Source organism: Triplophysa dalaica, chromosome 7, assembly GCF_015846415.1.
Source record: "Triplophysa dalaica isolate WHDGS20190420 chromosome 7, ASM1584641v1, whole genome shotgun sequence".
In the NCBI taxonomy this organism is placed as follows: Eukaryota; Metazoa; Chordata; class Actinopteri; order Cypriniformes; family Nemacheilidae; genus Triplophysa; species Triplophysa dalaica.
In genome coordinates this window covers 7,464,384-7,489,985 of record NC_079548.1, presented here as the reverse complement: position 1 = coordinate 7,489,985, position 25,602 = coordinate 7,464,384, and the positions used below count along the sequence as shown (strand labels likewise).

The window sequence follows — 25,602 nt, the reverse complement described above, 5'->3', positions numbered from 1 at the left end:
ATTTTTTGAGTTCTGAATATATTGTTGACTTAAATCCATTTTACCCCTTAAATATGTAATTAATTCATCGTGATTTGTCTTAGATGCATGTCACAGTACCCCCATGCATGTCTCTTGTAGCAATTTTTTTTTCATCTTTATGGAGTTCAGAGTGATAAAAAATGAATAAAATGAAAAACGTTTGTACCTTTTTGAGTACATATTGTACCATTATTACCTATTATATACCTCAATCGAATGTTAAATGGAAACAAAACATTTAAGTTTATCTTTAAATGTACACAATTAGAGGAACAATTATGTACCCAAAAAGATACAGTGATTTATGTTTTGAACCTGTAGTTGTTCAAAAAGTAGCAGTTAAGGGGACCAGTGATGGTTATTTGCACTTATTTTTGTATATTTTTAGAATTTGCACACAATTTTGACATGGGTTGTTTATTTTATCAATTACCGGTTATGGGTTATATAATTATTTTCATGGTCTCTAGAGCAAAAAGTTAAATCTAAACAGATGTGACTTCCCCTTCTGATGTGTGATTCATAACTATACAGATATTTAATCTTTACAGATAAATAAGTGGTAGAGACTTTGCATAAGATTTTGTTTTTTACATTCAGTTTCTGAAGTTATACTCTGTCTCACAAAGCTTCTGTCCACTTCTTGTGGGGCTTTTGTCATATTTCTCTCTAGTGCAGACGATTGTGGAGTTGTGATTCATGAACTCCTATAGTGAGTGTGAATTAGGAAACAAAACATTCTGTGCGGCCTTCTCTTGTTGGACTGATCATGTGGAATCACACAAAGTACTTCAGACCTGACATTGCCTGAGATGAGCTTATGAGTTTTAGACTTGCCTACAGTATGTGAACCATACAAATTAAAGGGATAGTTAGGCATATATAATAATGCATGAATGTCATCTTATAAGTCTGTCTTGTTTGAAGGTGCAATGCTGTATTTTTACTGTGAGCTGGTTGTCTTCATAATCTTTTGAGCTTTTTTGGTATTTTGCACGCTGGAAGCATTGGAGTTCTTGCATAACTTACATACTGTTTACAGGGGTGAAACTATTTGGTTGGTTAAATGCAATGTGAGTTAGGCATCATTCTATCTAAAATTGTACATTTTCTTTTGAGCAACATAAAGTGACATCAACATTCATCTCTTCCTCACATTCCATCAATTCCATCACAAATGTTCGGCATCATTGATATTAAACAATAATAAAATGTTGATATTATCTCTACAGTTTGACTGAAGGAGACAGATTTATGGAGAATTTGCCATCATGTCAGCCTGTCCACCTCTGACTCCCTGAGGGCCGAGGCAGTGTTAAGAGCAGGAAGTTGTAAAAATCACACGGTAGTGCTCTCCAGACAAAAGACGACCTGCTACTGTGTGCTCAATCAGTGTTCCCACAGTTACCGTAGAGGAGAATCTCTTTACAGTCTCTTCCAATTTACATCACTCACAATTCATTTTTTTACTGTCATTTCCCACCTATTGCCTAAATTTACAGCAGACATCACCCACTGAGCTATTGTCAAACTCAGACAAGGGTATGGCTGATGGTTCCAAATGATCTGTGAATCCAAATAATTGTTTATACCTAAATACATTAAAAGGTTTGATAGCATTAAGTTTATTCCTATAAATCTTGCAGTTTACCAAAATAGTCTAATTAGAAAAATGTTATGAGCATTTGAATTAAATTTGATTAAAGTGATGAAATGCCATTTCTAACAAATGATCCAAAAATGTGATCCAGTCTCTGAAAACCCGCTAAACTTGTTTTCTTACATCAATTTTCTACATAGCTAATGTAAAGAACATTCTGTGAAAATATAACCTTGATTTCTTTAATAAAGACTAAGATCATTTCAAAGATTAAAATCATAGTGAAATCAAACTTTGATGCTAGTTATCTCATAATTTGATTTTGAGGCTTTAGCCTGGTTTTTACAGACAGGGTCACATACATTTTAATTATTTTAAATTCTACATAAGAAACCCAAATTATTTTGGATGAAGAGTAAAATATGTATGATGAAAGTGGTGACATCTATTCATTTTTCTCATGATTTTTGTAAGGATCATCACAACACAGCAGAGAACAGGTTTATTTTCACTTAGACATAGGGTTTAGCTGCTTTTCAAAAAGAAATCACCTGTAGCAGATGGGGGTGAGATAAGCCATCACACCTGGATACTCAACAGGTGCTTCAATTTACATAGAGCTATGTCTGAGGCACCTGAGCTATAACTCAGTTCACGGTCCTAACACCCATTAAAAGCAAAATGCATCCAACAATGGAAAAGTTGATGTCTTCCAGACATTGAAAACATTAGCTACAACCAATTAGTCTTTGTCAAACAAGTAAAAGAAAGAAGCTGCTTATTTCCCATCTTTTTAAAAAGTCTATTTTTCATATACACTCTATGTTAAAACCTATGAAGTTCAGATGTCTCAGGCATATCCGTCCACCTGTTGATGTTTTGTCTGGCAACAGAGTGTTTCTTTTTAGATTTCCAGATCATAATTCGGCAGGTTGTGTCTGGAATAGACTATAATGACAGGAGCTTCATGTCTGTAATTTAATAAGTAGTCTTTTAGATTAATGTGCTGTTTGGTCACCAGATTGGTGTTAAAAAACCAATAAGAAATGTGTGGGTGTAAATGACCCCAGACTTGTCAGTTTGTGTAACATTCCCAGACATATTTTCTATGCGTTCATAGCCCTAATGCAATTGTGTGGCTGTTTATCTTGCAAATAATAATAAAAAAATGCAGAAGTATCCATAAATATCTTTAATAATCAAATTTGTCATATATATTTTTGAAAGCACATATTTACACAGGAAAATGACAGTGTTCAGATGCAAAAATTGCAATTGCATATAAAAATGTTCATAAATGATCAGTATTTCAAGCAGGCAAAATGATCATCAAGATGGTAAGAAAAGATAAACATAGAACATGACCTACACGTCTCCAGTGACTATCTAGATTCTGAACTGTACAGATACATAAATAAAACGTGACATCATCTTTATTGAGGCAAAGACACCTCTTTGCTATTGTCCTGAAGCATTGCCAAAGGTTTTGAGTTGCGTGCCTGTCGTAACTCCAGGCTGGCTCCCCCTCCGGCTTTACGCTGTTGTTCCGGTCTCCAGTGGAGGCAGTGGGGACATGGGCATGCCACAGGATGGTGCATCGTCTGAGCAGGGGAGTACAAAGTTGGCTGTGGAAGTCCACCCAGCCAGGGGTAGGTTGAAGGAGGGAGGTGCACAGTGTCCACTGACCTTGTTGTGGCAACATAAGGGTTTGAGTAACCCATGCCCAGGTGAGAGTACAGATGAAGAGGTATGTGGGGTAGCAGTGGGTAGGGCAGTCCTGATGCCGCCTGGCTCACCATGAAAGCACACAGGTTTGGGTCCATTAGATTAGGCCAGAGTAGACTGTGACGTTGTCTCTTGTCCTTCATTCTTCTGTTCTGAAACCAGACCTGTAATAGATATGATGGATAGTTTGGGTCTGAGTGTAGGACACAACAAGATGGGTGGCAATGTTGTAAGATAGAGTTGAAAAAAATCTTTAGTGGAATTCTTATTCAAGACTGAACAAAGAAGTCAGTTTTTCATAATCATCAATTATTTTATAAGGACTTTTTACAAGAAGATTCAACTTGAAATGCATTTTAATTTTCGTTTTAGATAAAAGCTTAAAATGTTGTCTGGATGAGTGGAGAAGCTTTCTTTGGCCAAAGATTTGAGTAGGCCCGTGTCATTTTAGAGGGGATGTCGAATTACCTTTATCGTTGTTTCTGGGAGGTTTAGCGCTGCAGCCATTTCACATCGTCTGGGTCGAGACACGTAACTTTCTTTGCAGTATTCTTGCTCCAGACGGTTCAGCTGCTCCCGTGTGAACGCGGTCCGGTGTCGCCGACTTTGGTCTATTCCGTTCAGGAGTGAAATACGAGGGCAATCTTCATCTCCTTGGTCACTGTCAGCCTGAACGACAGTAGACACTGGCGACTCCCTGCCTTCTCCTACTGGATAATAAACAAGAGACCGTAGTTTAGATTAATTGAAATTCAGATTATGTTTTATATACAATTTACCTGTAAATAACGAAAACTAACGAGTAAATTGTTTAATCATGATATTTATGGTAAAACTTTGTACACACAAAAATCAACGTTAATTTTAATACACCAAAACCATGGTAAAATTTAAAAGGGCCATTTACGTTAAAAGTAAGTAAATGGCACGACTTTTAATTTAAAAATGAAGTTCTTGCTCTTGCCTATCTCCAATGGCTACTTTTATTAACTGTATGCTATATTAAACCTGTTGCTGTGTGTGCACGTCATATTTACTTAAGCAAAATGTTTAACATATAGGTACATTTTTATGCAAAACATGTCGACATTCCTCTTCACAAAACGTTAATGTTAAAATATGTGCATACTTACACATTTTACCGTTGAGTTTCACTTCCTCTATAGTCCCCTAGTAATCCAAATATTTTTACAAGCTTCTCATTTTCCACAAAACGGCCCAAGACAGGCCCAAAAAATGAACGATCTCTCTTCACACTGCTTTTCTACCTTGCCAAGTTGGGTTATGCGAGGTAAGATGAGTTGTTTTTGTAGTCGCTGTCCACCCCCCTCCCTCACCTCTGCATCTTTCAGGTCGTCCCATCTTGTCCTAATGAGAGAGACGCGCTCTATCCGCCGAGGCGCCGCCTGGGCGCGCGGACAGAGGGAGGTGTTAAACTGTCTTTGGTCTCCGACTGGCCTTTGTACTTTTGTTATGGAGAATTAAGATCGACCTCCCTTTGCGTACTGTCACAGTGGCTTCCCCGTCGAGATAGGCCGAACCTGATTGTTCCGTGGCGTTTGATGTTTGTATTTTTGGAAGTCAATCATTAGAATCCTAATGTCCTCAAATTGCAGAGGTCTGCGGTTTATAATAAAGATGAAAGCCTTGCAGAAACGCCATACAGGCGTATGTGGTTGCTACCTGAGCAGCGAACATTTGACAAATGTACATTTATAATAAAAATAATTTGACTCTGATTATACCGTTTTGTACTGATCAGATCTATTATCTATTGTTGTTTACAGTTTGACATAACAAATGATACCTGGGCCAGGTGAAGACAACTATTAACACAAACTGCATTCACTTAATAAAGCAGCATAACACTTTTTTTGGTCTAACATTTAAAACTTTAAATTGTCTTATGAAGACAAATAAATAAATAACCAATTAGGCTACATTTTTATTTCTCAGTTTTAATGACGTTTTATTTCAATTCAATTTTCTGTTTATGTTCTATCAGTAATTGCTGGGCACATGTATTACTAACTGACAAACAAAAGGGATCAGAGATCAATAACCTGTTTACACACACCATATACTACATCACTTTAGCCACATAGCCAACATTAAGTAAACATGGCAAGAACAGAAGAGGAAAATAGTATTTAATGGTAATTCCTAAAATTAGAAAGTTTATTAAAGTAACTACATTTTAATCGCAATTGACTAAAATAGTTTTTCTAAATATCATAAAACCAGCATAGATATTTGCATGTCTCTATTACCAGTACATACCAGCTATAGATAGACTGTCACCAGTAACTTATTAACAGATCTCTTCTCCCAGACATGGTTTCAAAACCTTCCTTACTTGGTGGTACAGATTAAACTGATATCAAACTGTCTGATTGTTGTATTGTTATACATTAGTGCTTTGATCACTTGACAGTTGGGGAAAGGCTCCGGCAAGGCTGTAGTCTTACCTGGACACTAGGAGCAGATATCACATAGGGGTGACAGACATTTCACCTTCATGAACAGACAAGCCCGTCTGTATCATTTGAAAACTCTGGGAAACCCGAGCATGTTTTGTCTGCACTGAAAATAAAATGTCAGTTTTTTTTATATTCTTTCAGTTATTAAATTGGTCAATGTCCCCATTGATTGTTTAATGAAAATCTAAATGCGTTTTGGTAAAAAACAAAGATTTTCTTTAAATATTAATACTCAGATAAGGGGATACTACACCCAAAAATGAAAATTCTGTGATGAATTGCTCCCCCAAAAGTTGTTCCAAATCTACATAAATTTCTTTGTTCTATTGAACACAAATAAAGATATTTTGAAATATGTTCGCATCTGACATTTCTGGAGCATGATTAAAAATCAAAGGTGCCCTGGTACTCTCCTAAATTCTTCAAAAATTATATTTTATGTTCAAAGGAACAAAAAAACAATACAATATTTTTCATACTATGGTAGTCAAATATGTCCCAGAAGCGTCAGATAACATTTTTCCAAATAATGGATTTAAACTAATCTCTTTTTTAACAGACACTATTATTTTTCAGGTAGCAGTTTTAGTTTTATACTTTGTTATTCTTTGTAGTGAGCTTTTTATAGTTTAGTAAATCCGTGTTGTATATCAGTGCTTTGTCAACAAATAGCTTTTGACTACAAATGTAAAGAGTGCATTTAATTGTTAAGCTATCAAATATTGTATTGTTCTATTATTATATTATGACTACACATAGAGCAAGGCATACAGGCCATGTCCAATAACTGGATCTCATTCTAATACTACACCAGTGTGTAGTGTCAAGTGTTATCAGCGATGCTCCTCAACCTGCTATCTGGAGTGTTCAGGATCAGTGCTAGAACTAAAAAACAGCTCTTCAGAAGCAATGTTGGCAGGTTCCAGTGTAGCTATTGCATGGCTCTTGAATCAAGTCCACCATGTGTCCAAATGTTACAGGTTTCGTGCTGCCATGCAGGTCTATGTGGGAGTTCCTTGTGGGTGTAGATTTTAAACAGATAAATGACAACACTTTTATTTCAGTTCAGTAGTTCAAATACCCTTTATTCATCCATGTGTATGTTTCAGATTAGAAAGTAAAATAATCAGCACTTGCCAGATCTTTTGCTTTCAACACAATTAATTAAAGTAATTGGCCACATGATTTACCTAATACTTTTTCTGCATGACCAATGTGGTTTTAGAAAGTCTGATGTTTCAGTGTGTAATGTTTTGATGGTACAATGTATTGTATATTTGTGAAAAAGTGTTTCTATGTACATCATGCATGCCTTCTAAACAGAGTAGTGCTTTCCCATTCACTTTTCTTACAATCATATAGAATGATTCTAGAAGTAGAGCTATAGTGATCAACACCTTGTTACATTTACTTGGAATTTTAGTTGTACAGCAGGAGTACTTTGTCCTGGTTATTTGTGCAGATATCAGCTCCAAACCTGCTCCTACCCTGACTGTAAATTTCCACTTAATGCCTTTATTTGCTTGTTTGTTTAATTTGAGATTAAATTTAACTACAGAAGTGTGGATCTCAGGCAGTAGAACAAAGTATACATCTAAGTATCAAAACATTTTTAAAGACTTAAAATATGAAGGGTCAGTTTTAAAGTAATAATTTTAATATGCCTCTTAACAAATTAGAGTCAAGTAGGTTTGACAAATTACTCCAAAATTCAAGTTGAAAGTAAGAAATAGTTTTAACAATTTCAACTGTATACAAATGAGGATAGAAAACCATTAATGAATAGCATATTTCATTAAATTATTTGCGACAAGGGATGGCATGAAAACAATTCACAAAGAAATGTTCACATACAATATTCAAGTGTTTCCACATTTTTTTGTTTATGCTTTTAAATAGGGTAGTTTCCTTTTGAATTTGTCATTTTCAAAAAGTCATTATTTAGTTCCCCCTTCTCTATTCCTAAATCACATGTAACCAAGGTCGATTGGAAAACTTTATTTTTTGTTAGATATATTTGGTGGAGCAAATTTCCAAGCTAGTTCACCGAAAAATTAAAAAGTACTTGTCATCATTCATTTACCATTCTGTTGTTATAAAGTGGATGACATTCCTTTAATTGCACAACACAAAATATATTTTGATGTAATCCAGACAATGAATGAGAATCAAAGAAGTTTAAAAAGTTTCTCACATCTTTGAAACCAGTGGGTCTTGCAAATAAAGGCGCACTATATGAGACTTTAGCAAGGGCGGAATTTCTTGTGGTTGTTTTATGTTATGGGTTTAAATTATTGCTGTTCCATGTATTAGCAACAGATATAAAATAATATAAAATCGCCTGGGGTTCGAAGGTGTGAAAGTACAGTCATATTCTCGCGTTTGGCGTTTCATGTTTTATATGGTTCTGAATGTTAATATTAATTGCGCACATTGAAAATGTATAAGATAAATAAAGTAACTTGTAAAGTACGTAAACAAATGGCCACTGATTTTTGTGGGCAGACACGTAGGTGGTTGTACAAAAATTGTACAATAAATAAATGAGAAAGCTAATTATCTCACCTCTAATTAACTTAACGCTTACCTCTTCATGTCTAATACCCTGGGGCACTCTTTTCATCACATACAAGACAATTTATACATACACCTCACCTTCCATCTTTATTCCATCTTTAGTGTGGTCTTACTGTTACTCTATATGGCAATCATTATCATTGTACATGTAAGTCAGGACCGCATGAGCCGAGCCAATCAGTAAATGCGTAAAAGTAACACAGAATATTACGTATTTTGGTGAATTGTACACGTTACCGCGCTAAGCATAATGTCCAAGTTCCAATAAGTAAATTTACCGCATAAGTGCATTTAATGGAGATAACCTATTTGTTAATGCCTTGATTTATTTCCATATGTTCAGTCTCATTACCACTTAATCTGCAGTAATTTAAAATTAATTAAAATCTGCTGTAGGTATGCTCACCTGCCCTGTGCAATGCCAATGGCATTTAATGAGTTTTTGTCTGTGAATGCAAATCTCTTCAAAGGTTTTTGTTGTTACAACAGTATTGTTAAGAATTCATAGTTGTATTAAATGTGTCTCATGTACAGCTGCTTTGTAACAATGAAAATTGTAAAAAGCGCTATATAAATAAAGTTGAGTTGAGTTGAGTTAACATGTCCACTTGCTAATTTCTTTTATATGTAATACAAAAATATATCGCGTTCATTGTTAAACATTAAAATTCTGGGTCACTGTGAAGTCTGGTTTTTAATGTAACATTGCATACATGAATAGGCTACTTAATTGGTTAGCTAGATTGTTCGCAAAAGTTGCCTTTGATTATTTTCATAATCATGCTGTTTTAACATATTTATAGAATTGTTTCTTGCTCTTATTTAATTTTGATTACACATTGTCTTGACTTCATACACACTACGTGTCCTGTCATTTATTGCGTAAAGTCACCATGACCATGATTATTATTTGCCAAGTAAGAATTAGGGGACATTTATAAAGGACTTAGATGTATATCCTGTCCTCTTCTAAACCACCTCTTCATTTTTATCACTTATCTGCATTGTAGCACTTGTTATAGCAGACCACCGTTTCATTTTGCTGATGTCCATAAGCGCATTTTACATCTCTTGCACGTTTCACAACACGCATGACAACTTTTTCTAGACAGGCAAATAGACGTATTCATAAAAAAGGATCTAAGGAAAGTACATCAGTGAAGCGCAAATAAGCGACTCGGTTATTATAGGTCTAGGCTTACAATAACGTCCCTGCCGATTGCTACGTGATTTCTATGTTGCATACTAGGAGCAGTAGGCCTACATTGAGAAGCTAAGGAAGTGCTCCTTTTGCGTTAGCTTATGCAATACTCTTTCATTGAGAGTATTTATTTAATTGTGGACAAATGTGAGGTATTAAAATAAACACACCGACCTTGTGCTCAGTGCACAAATACGCCGTTTTTTGGAGCTTGGAAAAAACAAAATTTTATAAAAAAATCTGTATTTATTTTTAATAGAACACTTAATCATATTTATTCATAGTGTGGTTCTGGGATATCTCATTCTGCTTCAGCTAGAAATTATGCGGTTTTGAGTCCTGTTAAAGGTACATGCATTTACAATACGCATCACAGTATTTGTTATTCGTAGATTAAAACCCTTTTGATGAAAGAACTGTCACTCCATTAAAACACGAAACAACAATAAAGGGTTATGCAGGAAATTAAAAATATGCAATAATATTGTATGCACGCAACGATCTCGCTCTATGACCCAAGTACAACAAAACATTTAGGTCTACCAGCTTTCCAATTGAACAAGTAAGTGCAAAAATACAAAATAAAAAACAATGACCAATTCCAATTTAACAAAAACAATCTAAAATAATTGTTGAACTATTTACGACATTACAGTTGTTAATTCCATTTATTAGAAATTCCAAACCATTTAAGATCTGGCTTATGTCGTTCAAATGACCATACTAACACTAAATGTCTAAACTTAAATTGTTTAGAAACTCTGAACAATTTGTACATTCCTTTACGATTTAGAGAAATATATTATTAAGTCTTACCATGTTGCGCCATTATGTCTCTGTATGTATAGAGTATACATATATTTGTATGTACTTGTCGGTTCACACTATCTTTGCATCTTGTTATATCGTATGCTTCAAATGAATTAGACGTACCCTATTCATATTGATGTGTCTTCGTCATTGTTAGTTAATTTTGGAAGAATGTGCACAGTTCTGGTAAGGACATGTAAGGGAGCCTACATGTCTCGTGGGCAGGACACTATACAATTAGATCATTAAATGATTTCTTGCGCACAGTAGCAGTCTCTAGTGGGTACAGCATTTTATGAGGCTGCTGTTGTCTTCAATCAAGAATACCATGCAGCTGCTCAATGGCGTGATACCTCATTTGTGTTTAAAAACCACGAAATGCAGGTACTTTGTTTTCAGTTTATTATTAGTTTGAGGAAGATATATTCTCTTTTTTTTGCATGTTCTGATACATGTTAGCAGTTTAAAGGAAAAATGCTATCCAAGACCGGCTTACTCATTTGTCATAAATCTCGGCAGTTTGTTATCCATCCTGACAGCGTCATTCCTCAAATGTGTTACCTTTGATGACAAGTTCGATCCAGAGACCTTGAACTTGAATAGTTTGTCTAAGGAGGGACTGCGTCTATCGCTGCCGCCTAAATAGGCCCTTCAGGGAGGGCTTTACTCGTCCCTTTAAACTTGGCCTTGACCTTGAGGGCCTTGCCTGACCTGTTTGTAAATACAACCGTCTGGGGATGTGTGTGGGAAGGCACATTAAAGTAGAAGCTTTTTTTCCCCATGTACACATTTAAGCCATTTTACAAAATCGCACAATATATGCCAAATATCACATCGATGAAACGTAATCCAACATTGTTTTATTATATTTGATAGGAAAATGATATATTACATCCAAATAACGTTTTTTTTAACATGCGTTCACATGTTACAAATACTCTACCAACGTTTTCTTTTTTCAAAATGATTCATTTAGATCCCCGCAGCATTTGTATTATTTTGTTTAAAGGACATTTTACTTTGCCATTGTAAAAGTGTTAAAATTTGCGTGCAAACACATCTTTCTAAAGTTTGGATTCTTAAGCATGTTTTCGATTTGTTCTTTTTTGTTCTCTACATCAAAAATAATAATCAATCTTAATACAGAAACTAAAAATTCGTAGTGATAAAGAAATGTTTAAAAAAGTTGATAATTTCACAAAAATGTTTTGTATAGAAAACCACCAGTTCCCCAAAGCGTTTAAAACATTTCTTTAAAATCCAATGCAAATTTAGGTTTAGTTTAATATTTTGTTCAACAATGTTCAATCCATGTTGTTTGCATTAAAGTCAAGTCTCCCGTAATAAACGAGACTTTTGACTATTGTTTGGGGAACAATTTTGAATGATTTTTTCCCTCTATCAGCGTGAAACAAGTTATGATTTCAATTTTTATGTTAATGATAAAACGTTTGTACATTTGGCACTGGTGATTATAGGCCATTTAAATGTTTGTAATGAAGCATTCCAGTGTGTGGTGCCAGTGTGCAAATAAATCCTAAATAGAAATTATAACCTACACTATTCTATATAATATTTGATGTTCGGTATTTTGGAGATTTGTACTTCTGTGTAATTATTCTGATATTATTCTGCTACAAGAAAGATTATTTTCTCCAGTGTTGCAACAATTTAGTTACAATTTTAAATATCTTTGAAAAATACGAAAAAAAACTTCGTTTAACATTACAGTGCCATTAGACGAGTAGTAATAAGCAACGTGTATTAATTGTTTATTTATTGCGTGAAACAGAGTACACATTCTTAACATTAGTTCAAATGCAATTTTTAACATACGGACATTGTGAATGCAACCATCACATTGTCTCTACAAATTGTTGTATGAAAGAATTATTAACTTATTTCACTTTTCAAAGCAATTACATAATGTAATGAACGAGTTGTGAAGAATTTAGAGTTAATTGAATAATAAAAAATTGATGTCTCGCCGGTTCCAGAGAAGTGGAATGTGGTTCTTACAAGTTGCTATTCCGATTTAATTCCCGGATGGTCAAAAAGTCTTAAAATAACCCAATACTGTGTTAAATAAGGTAGCTCGTGAAAAAATATACTGGCATGATTTTTTTAAATATTTATTTATCATTTATATTTATTCAAATTATATATGTTTGACAAAATACTCGATTTTAGATACGACTTGAATAATATTATTCAATAATTGACTAATATTTTTTTCCCTAAAAAACAAAATGGCATAGGTAGTTCTGTTTGTGTGTAAATTAAAACGGTATAAGCCTTTAATGCATAAAGGCAATGCAAAATTAATGCAGGATTTGGAGCGTACTTTAAAGAGGCTTAAAAAAATCTTTGACATTCCTATGTCAAAGTTTATTTTATGCATCACGTGGTACACCCCTTATCCAATGAAGCCACAGCAGTGCAGGCTGTAGTCTGTTGCGTCAATGCAGCTGTGCCAATGTAACCGAGTCTCCTGCTTAGGACCGGAGTCTTTGCAACATAATTCTCCGTCTGAATGGTGAGCGTGCTATGACAACCTCCTTGGTCCTGAATCCTCGCTGGGCGGACACGGTTATGTTTGTGTATGAAAACAACTTGGAGGAGCTAAAGAACATGGAGAGTCTGGTTGGAAGCGGCAATTTTGCGGCCAATCAGTGCAGGAATCTGATGGCACACTCGGCTTTGAGTGGCCACCCGTCTAGTTTCGTTCATGGCTCGAGCTATCCCTCTGTGGACGTACCGACTTCGAGTTCTGCAGAGACGGGCAAACAATGCCCACCTTGCCCAACAGTTCCCCAGGCTTCGTCAACCGGTCCTATTCCGTATGGCTACTTCGGCAACAGCTATTATCCTTGCAGAATGGGGCGGGGTTCTCTGAAGTCCTGCACGCAGCCGAGTGCACTCAGCTACTCTGCAGAGAAATACATGGATACCCCAGTCCCATCTGAAGAATATCCTAGCAGGGCCAAGGAGTTCGCCTTTTACCACAGCTACCCCAGTCCCTATCAGTCCATGGCCAGTTATTTGGACGTGTCAGTGGTACAGACGCTCGGAACAGGAGAGCCGCGACACGATAGTCTCCTGCCTATGGAAAGCTACCAGCCTTGGGCTCTCGCTAACGGATGGGGTAGTCAGATGTATTGTTCCAAGGACCAGACCCAGGCAGGCCATCTTTGGAAATCCGCACTAGCAGGTAGGCTTGAAATTGCAGTATAGCAGAATTACATTTTGCGCATTTTCCTCAAGACAAACACCCAACGGTTCATGTGACGATTTATTAGTCTAAGAATCGAGATGTAAACCAACGTCGAAATGGTTCGTAAGTGTGATCTGAAAGTCAGAGAATGTAATTGAGTTGGACAATTAATTAGCCTATTAATAATAAATCTGTGTGTTATTCATTCCAGATGTTGTGGCCCACCAACATGACGGGGGCTCATTCCGTCGAGGTCGAAAGAAGCGGATACCGTACACAAAAGTGCAACTAAAGGAATTAGAAAAAGAATATGCAGCCAACAAATTCATCACAAAGGACAAGAGGAGAAAGATTTCAGCGGTAACCAACTTATCCGAGCGGCAGATCACTATTTGGTTTCAAAATAGACGGGTAAAGGAAAAGAAATTTATTTCCAAAGTTAAGACCAGCGCGCCATAATGGAGGCGAGAGCTGAATCTTTGTTTTCCCAAATGATCGTCGCTAAGACTTTACTTGGACTGGAATCGAATGTTTTTCTGCGTATTTAAATATACAACGAATATATTGATGGACTTTAAAAACAAATGTTTCACAAAACGTGAAAGGACCATAACTTGTAAATACCGCACGTGCCTGCCTATATATAATTGTGTTCGTTGAAGTCTTTTGTCGTGCTTTAGCTTCGAGTTTGCATTTACATGTTATATGTCAATGTTGTTGCAACAGTCGTATCGCCTATTACTCAATACTTGTCAGTACTTATATTCTATGTTTATATCGCTTGTAAAACAATATAACATATATCAAAAACTTAATAAAAGTGTTCATTCCATTCAGTGTTTTTAGCTTATGCATAAACGTCAGATTGACATGGATTCTTATTTTGCCTCGGGTAGTAGTAATGCCTTTTTAATAATTTTTTCAGTATTCTGTAACATTTCCTAATGTGGCATAATGTGAAGGAAATCATGAAATTTGTCAGGAGTGCCTCCTTTTAAATTTTAAGATTTCCATTTCCATTTAATGATTACTGAATAAGAGGACGTTTGTCTTGCTGCTACGGTATCTGGATAAATTTGTGTTTGTAAAATTATCTTATTACTTATTGACATTTTACATAAAATCATTTATCGTTTTTTTAAGGAAATATTTCCCGTTCCTTTGTTGTAATTTCAGAAAGTAAAAAGGCTTTACTTAGAATGTTGTGTTTAAAAATAAATCTTGCTATATTTTTAATATATATTTTCCATAACAGATTGGAGCGACAAACCTAACTGTTTATTCACATTCATAAAAAAGAGCACTGATCCTTAAACTTAACGATCTGGGATTTCCTCCTCACGGTGGGACGGAGCACTAGTACGGGTAATGTTTTGATGTTGGTGGTGGAGGAGGGGACGCTCAATTTGCAGCATATCCACTAAATCAGCCCACAACCTTGACCTTGAAGGTGACGTGTGTGAAGATAAGAAATAGATTTTGTTCTTGCCGAAACATTGCGTATTCAAGCACACCACTTCAATTTACAACACTGCGCTAGCACTTACATTACTGAAATATTTCCTGTTTACATAATTATCTTTGAATGTCTTTATACCAAACAAAACGCCTGGTCATTTGTCTTGGGGCTGCAGAGCTCTATATAATCCTATGAGTAATAGTCCGAGCGCCATTTATCTCTTAATTTTAAACCATGAGCTCCTTGATATAAAGTTATCTCTAACTTAACTATGCGTCTGAGATGATTTACAATCATGTCGTTAATAGTCCACAGCAGATATAATTTATGTTTCTTTCAGGGTCCGAGCAGTTTAATTGTTGGACAGTCCACAGCACCACAGTCTGCTGTCTTTGTAACCTGCATTTAATGTCGGTCTAGATTAGTAAGGGTGTAAAAGGTCCGCTGTTATTCAACGGCATCACTTTGTCATTTTCGACTGCACCACTCCACTTGTGATTACTTTTTAAATTTAATTCACCCCCTTAAACATAATAAGCTTTAGTTTATGTATAGCCCAATGTTGGTAAACTCTGGAATGTACAGCTTGGTAAGTCACGATGCACGATAGAAATCAAAATGCTGGGTTTATAGTCCATGTACCTCATCCAAATATAATTAACATTTTTGAAATGGTTATTGAGCATAAATTCCGCTTCAAATTTATCTCAAACAATACAGCAGATGGTCAAAGGCATAATCTAAAGATTGGATTTTAAAACATATATGTTTTGTTCTTTAAAAAAAGATTGATTTATATAAACATTACGCACATAAACACAAATTCTAAGAATCCTATTAAGAATGTAGAATTATTCAAAGTTTACAATACAAAATAGCCTACGCTTGTATGCAAAAAATAATTGCGAAAAAATCCTAAAACAAAGTTCTAAAGTGGTAAAATGTAAATGTAAACCTTCCCCAGGCAGCACAGGGGGTCATAAAATATCCAAGTTCTTCCTTTCACTTCCAGTTAACATTGAACTTGACAAAAGCATTCAAACAAACGCTATACGTTTGCCTTGAGTTTACACGTGATTTAATAGCAACTCTTTCCTCTCGTTTCAAAATGTACAACGTAGGCCTACTATCAGCATTAGAGCTCGATCTGTCCTAACACTAACGAACAACAGCCACATTTGTTCAAAATTAATAATATGTGGGTAAGCTTACTATCATAAAGACGCAAGATGAGAATGACATGATCCTTGAAACATTTTCGAAATGAACTTGCAGTTGATTACTTTTATTAATTTGTTTTATTGCAATGATATTAACGATATGTTATATATACAGCTTGGTCTGATTATTTACTTAAGCTCAAAATCTATATAGGTTTCTATATATGTCTAAAAACTACCATAATTTGATAAATAACGTGTTTTGGTGCCAGGCAAACTGGTTGACTAACGTTAGATTTATTTCCCTCAAGTTCACGTCCAGCCCCCTCCCCCAAAGTTTACCATAGCCTCCAGCACTGAACCCCCCCCCCCCACATTTCTTCGGACAGACCTTTGTTAAGCGGCGGACTTCAGAGTTGAACTTGAGACATCTTGTAAACAATAAGTAGTCTGGCCCTTGTCTGGGCAGAGGTTGTTCCATAGGCCCGTAGATTAGAACAAAGTGAGTTCACTTAAGAAAGAAAAGAGGAAACGACTTCACACGGAAGGCCCCCAACGACTAAGAAGAAATGTCCACTGTCAAAGTTAAGATTCTGCGAAACGATTGGTGCATTTACTGTGCAGTGACGCCTTATTTTTTGGCAAATGTTACAGGGTGACACATTTGAAACGCTCTTGTGTGTATTAAACTGACGTTTGTAAACGTTATTAAACGCACAATTTAAACTGTATAGGAACATGTTAATTTTTTTCGGTAGTTCCCAGTATTTATTCTTTTTTTCCCATTCTTTCCAACGATTTATTAAGAACCGAAGAAACGGAACGGATATACATTTAATAGTGTTGCAGCTGTGCCTTTCTGTAATTTCTCATCCAAATTTAACTTGGCGTACGTATTACACGATATTGCACCAGCATGTTATTTATATGCAAATCGATGAGAACGGGTAGGACCCGCAGTGAATGTCAAATGAGTTAAGGAAATCGTCCAAGCAAATAGTTTTACCGAAAAATGTCTTCGATGTATGCAACTTATTTCACTATACAAACAATAACACGAAAACACCTTAAGAAAACACAACATAATTAAAAAAAAAGATTATTTAATTATGCTTGTGTGGCACAGGGCCTTGATCTGCCGTAGTCTATATGTTCAACATTGCCCCAAATGCCCAGATGCCCAGAGAGATTATTTATTCGATCAAGTCAGTTTTGGATGTTAGTGAAAAAAGAATCTTTGACAACCCCAACTGTTAGCTTTATTGTTATTAAATTATTGTAATTGTATTATCTTATTGTTGTATTTTTTGCAATAGCACTATCAGCAAACTCTTTATTAATCACCAAATACCTTTAGTGTTTTTCTTATTATTTATTATACAGGTGATCACGATTCGATTTATTTAGACACGTTCAGGATTCTATCGTCTTTTAATCATGCTAGTAAGCAGGCCATCGGTTGAAGAGAACAGGGTTGATATGTGTACAAAACATTTACCCTTTTCAGTGCACAAACTAACATCTGCTATACCAAATTGCGTCGTAGCTGCTTTCTTGGAATGCCAAACCGCCTAAACACAAATGAACATAACTGCATGTCAATAAAGAAACCAAATGCATTGGCGTGCAACCCACAACTCATGGGTGAAATTTTACTGGGCACTACAATTATGTTGACCTTATAAACGCGAGTTTTAGATAGAACTGGATTTCTTTGAAAATGCATGCCATTATTTTCTGTTATTGCGATAATTTGCACGTTAATGTCAGGCTCATTGTGCCAAGAACGATACTTTAGTATCGTTGAACTGAAAGCCTGCGTTTTGAGATGACTTCGGTTGCACTTCCTTTCTTGTTGGGTGTATGAAAGTTTTTATAATATGGTTTTATATTGGCCTTTGTTTTGCTAGTGGATAAGATGTACAGGGTAAAGAATAAAACGTACGAATAATACGAATATGATACTTCGTAAAACAATTACGGATTGCAGTGAGATTGTGTTGGAGCCGTGAGATTGTGAAGAGCTTTTGTAACGGGCTCTGTTGAAGAATAATTAACAAAAAAAAAATGAAATTCTGTCCTCATTTATTGACCCTCGTGTTATCCTGTTGTGCCTATATCTTCTGAACAAAACAATAAATTATGAGAAATGTCTCTGTGGTTTTGTGTCCATCCAATGAAAGCCAACGGGGATTGTGACTTTCTTTACAAATCTTCTTCTGTGAAGAAAGTCTTGCAGGTTTGGAATAACATATGGGTGAGTGAATAATAAAATGATTATAATTTTAGGACGATAAAAAGGATAATTAATTGTATCGCGTTAAGTGTTATACAGCTCGAATTGGCACTCTGTGATCCATATGTAAAGGTGCCATGTGCAATGGTATAAAGCAATAATACATTGACATCCATTACATTTTGTCAAATAGGAAAATTTAACTATTTTACTTTTTGTACAAAATAAAAAAAAATAGCTGTTCAAAATAATGTGTATTAGGTTTTTATCATGTTTTCTAATAAAAAGTGTGGTGCCAGCTAGCAATTTTGTTTGTGAAATTATAAACAAACCGTATGTCTTGTAAAATATAATAATAATACACTAAAATATAATAAATAAATATAATTATAATGTTATGTTTAAATGATGGATGATAATACAGATTTCTTTCAACTTTTCAACTTTAAAATTTGAGTTATTCACATTTTAAATGGCTTCAAATAGGTTGCCTGCAGTAGCTTATGTCCTTGTGTCACGCCTGCCTGAATAAGCCTGAGACAACAGCTTTATGAAGGCCTACCTTGATACATGAGTAAATAGAAATTAAACGTGTAAATAAAACCATGAATTTATAAGAAATTCTATAACCAATTTAAATGGGTCTGCATATATAGGAGTTTTTTTCTGAAACCTAAATCCAATGTAATTGTCATTGCCATATTAGTTTTGTGTTATTTAAGTGCTCGGAAGACTAAGGTTCTGAGGTTCTGGGCGTAGTTTAATAGCTTTATATTTACTTGAAGAAATGTAAAAAGGGATACATCACCCAAAAATAAAAATTCTGTCATCATTTAGTCCCCTTCGAGAAAGGTATTTTGAATAATGTCTATAGCCAGACAGATCCCCCCATTGACCTCCATAGTAGGAAAAATACTCAACAGTATCCCAGAACGGTTTGCTGTTCTACATTCTTCAAAGTGCCTTATTTTGTGTTCAACAGAACAAAAAAAGGAAAAAGTAGACTTTTCAACTTTGGTAATAATAGGTGGTATAATTTTTCTGGTTATAAGCATTCTTCCAAATATATTTGTCAGTGTTCATTACAACAAAGCCAATTGTACAGATTTGGAATAACTCGAAGGCAAGTAAATTACGACAGAATTTTCATTTTCGGGTGAAGTATTCCTTTAGATTAAATTTTACAACGAAAGGTATATATTTGGTTTGGGAAACAGGCATTTCTTCATGTTAAAATAACACAGACGTAACTGAGAACCCAACACCAAACCATTTGTTTAGATTTATAGCCTACAAGTAGGTTAAGTAGTACAGGTTGGATGATAAAAATGATACAAATGTGATGATTAAATCTTAATTATCTCTGAAATTAAACAAATGTGAATTTACCGAGGAGTTTGGATTAATAACCTTTCCGTAACAAATTTAAATTTGTTTTCATCTTACATTCTGTCATCTAAACGTTCTGTTTACTTGTTTTATGACTTGAATAGAGATATTACATGATCAATGCAAATACATGTCAATGCAAGGCCATGAATGGCAGTATTAAAAAAACGTATCTGAGATTTGGTTACTGACACCTACTGGCGACAGACTCTTACTGCATCTTGCACAACACCAAGAAGTAACTATTGTTAGATTAAGTGTTGCTTTTGGTGTAAATTGCGGAATCCTACAGTTTATCAGTTAATTTGTAATTCTTCTCTAGCACAAAGCAACTGTGGCAAAGTGATATAAAACAAGTTCGAAATTCTTGTATCTTTGACTTTCACAGCCGAGCAAGGTCACACTAGATTTCATTGTGGAGGCTCTGATTTGAACACGGCTTGAATTTTTACGATTCTGAAAAAGGCGGTCTGTCTCTCGATGACGACACCCACTGCAGGTTTTTATAGGAAGCCTCTTTATTGAATTGTTCTCGCTCTGATAGGCATCCAGAATATTGGGCGTGTGTGCGTTTGACCTAATTGTCTGTTGGCGGCTGTAAAGCGTCACTGAAATACACAACAATAAAATACGTAACCCATGCCCATTGGTGGTGAATGTCTGTCCAGTGTGTATATAAATTAAATATCAAATTAGAAGCTTGATTAGAAATTTTCACTCAATTTAGTGACTTTAGGATGTTGGGACCTTCAGGATTATCAAGGTTTTCACGCACACACACGCACACACACACCTACACACACGCTCGCACACACACACACACACACACACACACACACGCGCGCGCGCGCACACACACACACACACACACACACACGCACGGCCACAGACACGAACACGTACACACACACATGTTGGGTTTCCATGTTTTAAGGGGACATACTGGTTTTTATACTGTACAAACTGCATATCATGTTCCCTACCACTAAACCTAAAAATCAAACAAAACTTTCTGCTCTTATAGATTGAAAATGATAATTCAGTATATGAACATAAGGAAATAAAAAAACATAAATATTTTCAAACAAGTGGTGTTAAACTTTAATTCTAGAACTTTTTTTCTGATTTGTATGTGTTTTGTATAACCCTTCTAACTGGCAGCCATGTTTTTTTATGCGTGTCTGGTACTTCAGGTCATAACCTTGTTAAGGTGTTTCGTTCATTCGTTACTATGTACCATTGTGTCCCATGTTTTACGACCAAATAGAATGACATTTTAGTTGTTGTTTGCCAATAAGTAATATAACTACAAAGATTTTTTTATAAAACAAGCAGATGTATTTGGACTAAACCGAATCAAAATGTACTGTTTAGCCCACAGTATGTTTTTTAGTAGTACAATGTCTCCACCTTGTGGTCATTATACATAACAACATTACTTTTCGTCTATACTGAACTGGCTTTACAATATAGCAACTCAAGAAAGTATTTAAAAATTGCGAAAATATTTTCTACCTATATAGATATATTCAGATATGTTATGTAGTCAGATACATTATTAAATAGCTTTCCTGTAGCTCAGTGGTAAGAGCATTGTGTTAACAACGCAAGGTTGTGGGTTCGATCCCAGGGGATTGCAAATACCTATGTATAATGTATAGGATAAAGCAATGTAAGTCGCTTTGGATAAAAGCGTCTGCCAAATGCCTAAATGTAAATGTAAATGTAAATAGGCCATTGCAGAGCCAACTTTGGGTGCCCAACTAGGTGAATAGTTTGTGATGGACAAGGTTAAATTGAATACATGCTTAGAAAATAAGACTCTTCTGAGTGGTTCTCTCTGAACAGTCATCAAACACTCACGGAATCTTCGCACTTAACTAATGGTGGCATGACGGCATTGGTCACATATGCTCCTAATGTGAAGCAGGGTTTAGTCCCTTTGGCATGTGGATATGGTCGGCATTATCCTAAACCATACAAGTTCATATCCAGCAGAGAGGGAGGCTTGCTAGCATTTCCCCACTTGTGTCAATATACGAACTTGACGGTCTGAAAACGTTTTATTGTGGGTTTTCGAAACACCAACAATCAGGCGGAAATATTATGTTTGAAATGTCACGCAAACCCACTGTAATGGCGTATTAAACCTAGTTTTCTCGTTGCTGCTCTGACACTAACTGACAGTAGGTCAATAATTTATCGCGATCTTCACACAAATTAATAACAATCTGTAATAGGGTTCAACGTATAGGCTACTCTGTCCCATGAACACCACCTTGTGGCTGTTGTCTGATCATGCTACATCCTACAGGCCTGAAAAGGAATTCCGATCCAGCAAAAGTATGTTTCGTGTGCCGTTGGTATTATAATCCAGTATGGTGACAGATTTCATGATTCCAAAAATTAAAAGACTGGCAGGTAATTTAAGATAGTAGACTCTAATAGTTTTTAAATGTTTTGTATGTCATCATGTTACGGACATCAATCTAGCATATTGTGTAGCCTAATTGTTTCATTAAGTGCCAATGTGTGGGTTTCTTAGAAGCCTAATTGCGCAGTGTCCCTAATTAAGAACGTTAAGAATTAGAAGATGTCTAAAATCCTTTAATTTGTCCATATTACACTTGACCTCCTGTCATGTCCTCACAGTTCAGTTATTTTTAAAATACACTAAATGCAGGGTGTTAATCTGATGTTTATAGCGAAAACATGTTCCCCTTATTAAAAATGTATCGGAATGCATTTGTAGTTGTTTGCAGAATTGAATCTTGGGTGCCGTTCAACTTGATCTCGTCGACAAAATATTCGCTATAAGTAAATATGCTACTTGGTTTCTGGCATCGCCTAACTTTTTAGTTGTTGCGTGAGTTTACAGCAAAAGTAAATGGCGAATTATTTGATGTAGTTTTTATTTTGTCACTGTGTATTTAAAATACGCTTTGTTGTCCAAAAACTGTAACGCAGGCTATTTCAACAACTGCGTTAAAGGGATACTTCATCCAAAAATGAATATTCTTTAATCATGTACTCAGATTGGAGTTGTTCCAAATCTGTATACATTTCTTTCTTGTGATGAACACAGAAAAAAATATATTTGAAAGAATGCTTACAACCAGACAGAGTTTGTCTACCCATTGACTACCATAGTAGAAAAAATACAATGGTAGTCAAAAGTGCCCCTGTTTGCTGGCATATTTTCTACAAAATGTCTTATTTTGTGTTTAACAGAAAAAAAGATTAAACATCTTTTCCTGCTATGGGAATCAAAATCGATCTGGTTATGAGCATTCTTCCAAATGTATTTCTCTGTATTCATCAGAATAAATATATATATATATATATATGTAAACAGATTTAGAACAACTCGAAGGTAAGTAAATGATGACAGGATTAACATTTTTGGGTGAAGTATCCATAAAGCTTCACACAAATAGATATAAATGCCTTCGAAGTTCAAAATCCGGCTCTCTAACTCAGCTGTCTAACTACAGAGCATGTGGATTTATCGAAAAGGAATGTTTTCCAGATACAATATTCTTGCTACACCTTTTGTTGTAATTGTTCTGTATGTTGCTACATTGTATGCATAAATGACGTCATTTATCAAAGACTAACCGGAATACGTATTCAGCCTTAATCCTGAACTTTTAAACAAATAATTATATCACTCCCTTGTCCTCTCCAAACCAGACACATGTTATATGCGGCCTGGCAGTAAAACTTTACAGCAAATGGGGTGGCTCAGTTGTCATGGCTACAGTTATACGAGTATGACCAAAGATCCTCTCACCATTTGAATGGGGCCAGCGTTTCTGTTTGTGATTATAAAACTGTAATGCGAAGAACATATAAATTCGACTAGGTTTCCTTTCCTTTCTCGCTATTTGTTTGTGTGAACTGGAGACAAGAAGGGAAAGCACACTATCCCTTGGCATCTGATATTCTTAAAAGTGTTAGACGTGTCTGTCAGAAAATGTTTAATGGTTTTAGGGTAGCACGCCAGACAGAAAGTAAACAATTGCCCGAGATTGGTGATGTCAACGTCAACCCGCCAAGTAATTGCTCGTAGTGCATGGAAGGCCAAAGGCCTTGAGCCGAAGAAACTAAAATAGCAAGAGAAAACAGCTTCGTTTCGTTTAAATGCCTGATGTTTTTTCATTTGTGATAGACAATTGACAAGGAGACTGGAAAGCAATGTAAGTATTGCGTTTTGAAATACATTACTTTATACATTTTTTTATCTCAACTTTTGGTTTGATCATGCTAGATCTTGTTTTACATTGCGATTATATGTTATACTGTGTACGAACTAAAACGAGTGTAATACAATTACGAATAAAATGCAACATTTGACATTAAGATACAGGCAAATTATATAATATGCGTTCAGAGCCCTTTGCTTGCTTATGCTATATTGTTCTAAATAGGCTGAGATTTAACAGTCATTTTAGTAATATTATGTGAATTCACTGCCATCTATACGATTTTTTTTGCATTAAATACCGACAAAATGCAGCGTTAAATATCCTTAATTGTCAAGTTTAGAGCGATCTACAAGGGACTACACATTTTCTTTGTCCATTAAGGCTTAAATGAACTCTTTGGCACAATTACTTTCGTCAATATCATACATGTTGTATTTTTTCGTTTAGATAGAATATTACACAGGGGGCGCCGATATTCTCAAATTAGCAAACCATTTTTGTCAATTTAGAAACTATTATGGGATGTTCATTTTCTTTGTACATTAATACATATTGGTTGTCTCATAAACCAACATGTTATTTAATCTCAACATTCAATCATGAATTGACGAAGCACGGGATTTGGGCCCAGGGTCCTATTATGTTTCTGTTTAACGCATAATACAGATAAGAAACCAGATTAGTCTACCGTATGCTATGATAATGAAAGAATGTTGATTTTTGCAATATATGTATGATTATTTGAAGAGCTAGGTTCCAAAATTAGAAACCCCGTTTTTAAATCATTTTTTTTCATTGTGCATTTGCATTGTGCTGTTTGTTTGTTTTGATTTAATCCATATAACTAAGAAAAACACAGCAAAATATAGCAACAACAACAAAAAAACATGATAACATAATAAAAACATTATTTTGATTTTTTTAAACGGATTTATCTCATTCTTGAACCAAACTCTTCATTTATATATTCTTATAAACCATCAAAAACAATATTTTAAATGAAACTGTCTAATAATTTGTTGAACGTATAATACGTAGGCCTATTAATTCTCAATTTGTTGTATTGAAATTAATTTAAACTCGTGGCCATCCTGTTACACAAATTCAATCGATGAAAATGCAAATGTATATATTTATGTAATTTGTAGTTCTAAATCTAATTCTAAATTTTAGTGAAAGTATTTAATCAAAATCAAATGATGCCATAAAGGTTGCAAATTCGTCTATGGCAAAGTAGTTTTTTTATTTACAATTTTAGAGAAGAAATACTACAACAAGCACAAATGACAAACGCCTTTTGCGTGTTTAATAAAAATAATATTAATATAAAATACATACACTATAACTGCCATGCTATAAACGGCGCATTTTTTTTCGTACAATTAGCCTACAACACATACAGTATAGTACATAGAATGCTTATTTGTTATTTCTTCTTATTTGAGTGTGCGTTTTACCTGTAGCTGATAGCAAACTTACTATCAATTAAATTAAATCTTAATATTTCCAGTCCTGAAGCAGT

General features: G+C 35.1%; 2 protein-coding genes across 3 annotated transcripts; one reads left to right on the top strand and one right to left on the bottom strand.

Moving 5' to 3' along the window:
• Positions 1–3,006: 3,006 nt before the first annotated feature.
• eve1 (even-skipped-like1) lies at positions 3,007–4,912 on the bottom strand. 2 transcript variants are annotated; one of them, XM_056753730.1, is made up of 3 exons: positions 4,480–4,912; positions 3,815–4,056; positions 3,007–3,510 (listed from the first exon to the last, which is right to left on the bottom strand). In XM_056753730.1, exons 1-3 carry the CDS (start codon positions 4,481–4,483, stop codon positions 3,055–3,057), a joined length of 702 nt encoding a protein of 233 aa, XP_056609708.1. In that variant the 5' UTR covers positions 4,484–4,912; the 3' UTR covers positions 3,007–3,054. The 2 variants fall into 2 exon arrangements, with proteins under 2 accessions (XP_056609708.1, XP_056609707.1); XM_056753729.1 differs by having other exon boundaries at positions 4,684–4,912.
• An 8,049-nt stretch (positions 4,913–12,961) lies between these two features.
• On the top strand, positions 12,962–14,225 carry hoxb13a (homeobox B13a). Its single transcript, XM_056753235.1, has 2 exons — positions 12,962–13,625; positions 13,840–14,225. The coding sequence occupies exons 1-2, from the start codon at positions 12,962–12,964 to the stop codon at positions 14,085–14,087; spliced, it is 912 nt and encodes a 303-aa protein (XP_056609213.1). The 3' UTR covers positions 14,088–14,225.
• Positions 14,226–25,602: the final 11,377 nt, after the last annotated feature.

What these genes read in the sequence shown, in the direction of transcription:
- eve1 (XM_056753729.1), bottom strand. Translation starts at nt 4,708, where the DNA reads ATGGGACGACCTGAAAGATGCAGAG. An exon ending in ACGACCTGAAAGATGCAGAG is followed by an intron (nt 4,057 to 4,683) that starts GTGAGGGAGGGG and finishes TTTATTATCCAG; the next exon opens with TAGGAGAAGGCAGGGAGTCG. An exon ending in TCCCAGAAACAACGATAAAG is followed by an intron (nt 3,511 to 3,814) that starts GTAATTCGACAT and finishes TATCTATTACAG; the next exon opens with GTCTGGTTTCAGAACAGAAG.
- hoxb13a (XM_056753235.1), top strand. Translation starts at nt 12,962, where the DNA reads ATGACAACCTCCTTGGTCCTGAATCCTCGCTGGGCGGACACGGTTATG. An exon ending in TTGGAAATCCGCACTAGCAG is followed by an intron (nt 13,626 to 13,839) that starts GTAGGCTTGAAA and finishes TATTCATTCCAG; the next exon opens with ATGTTGTGGCCCACCAACAT.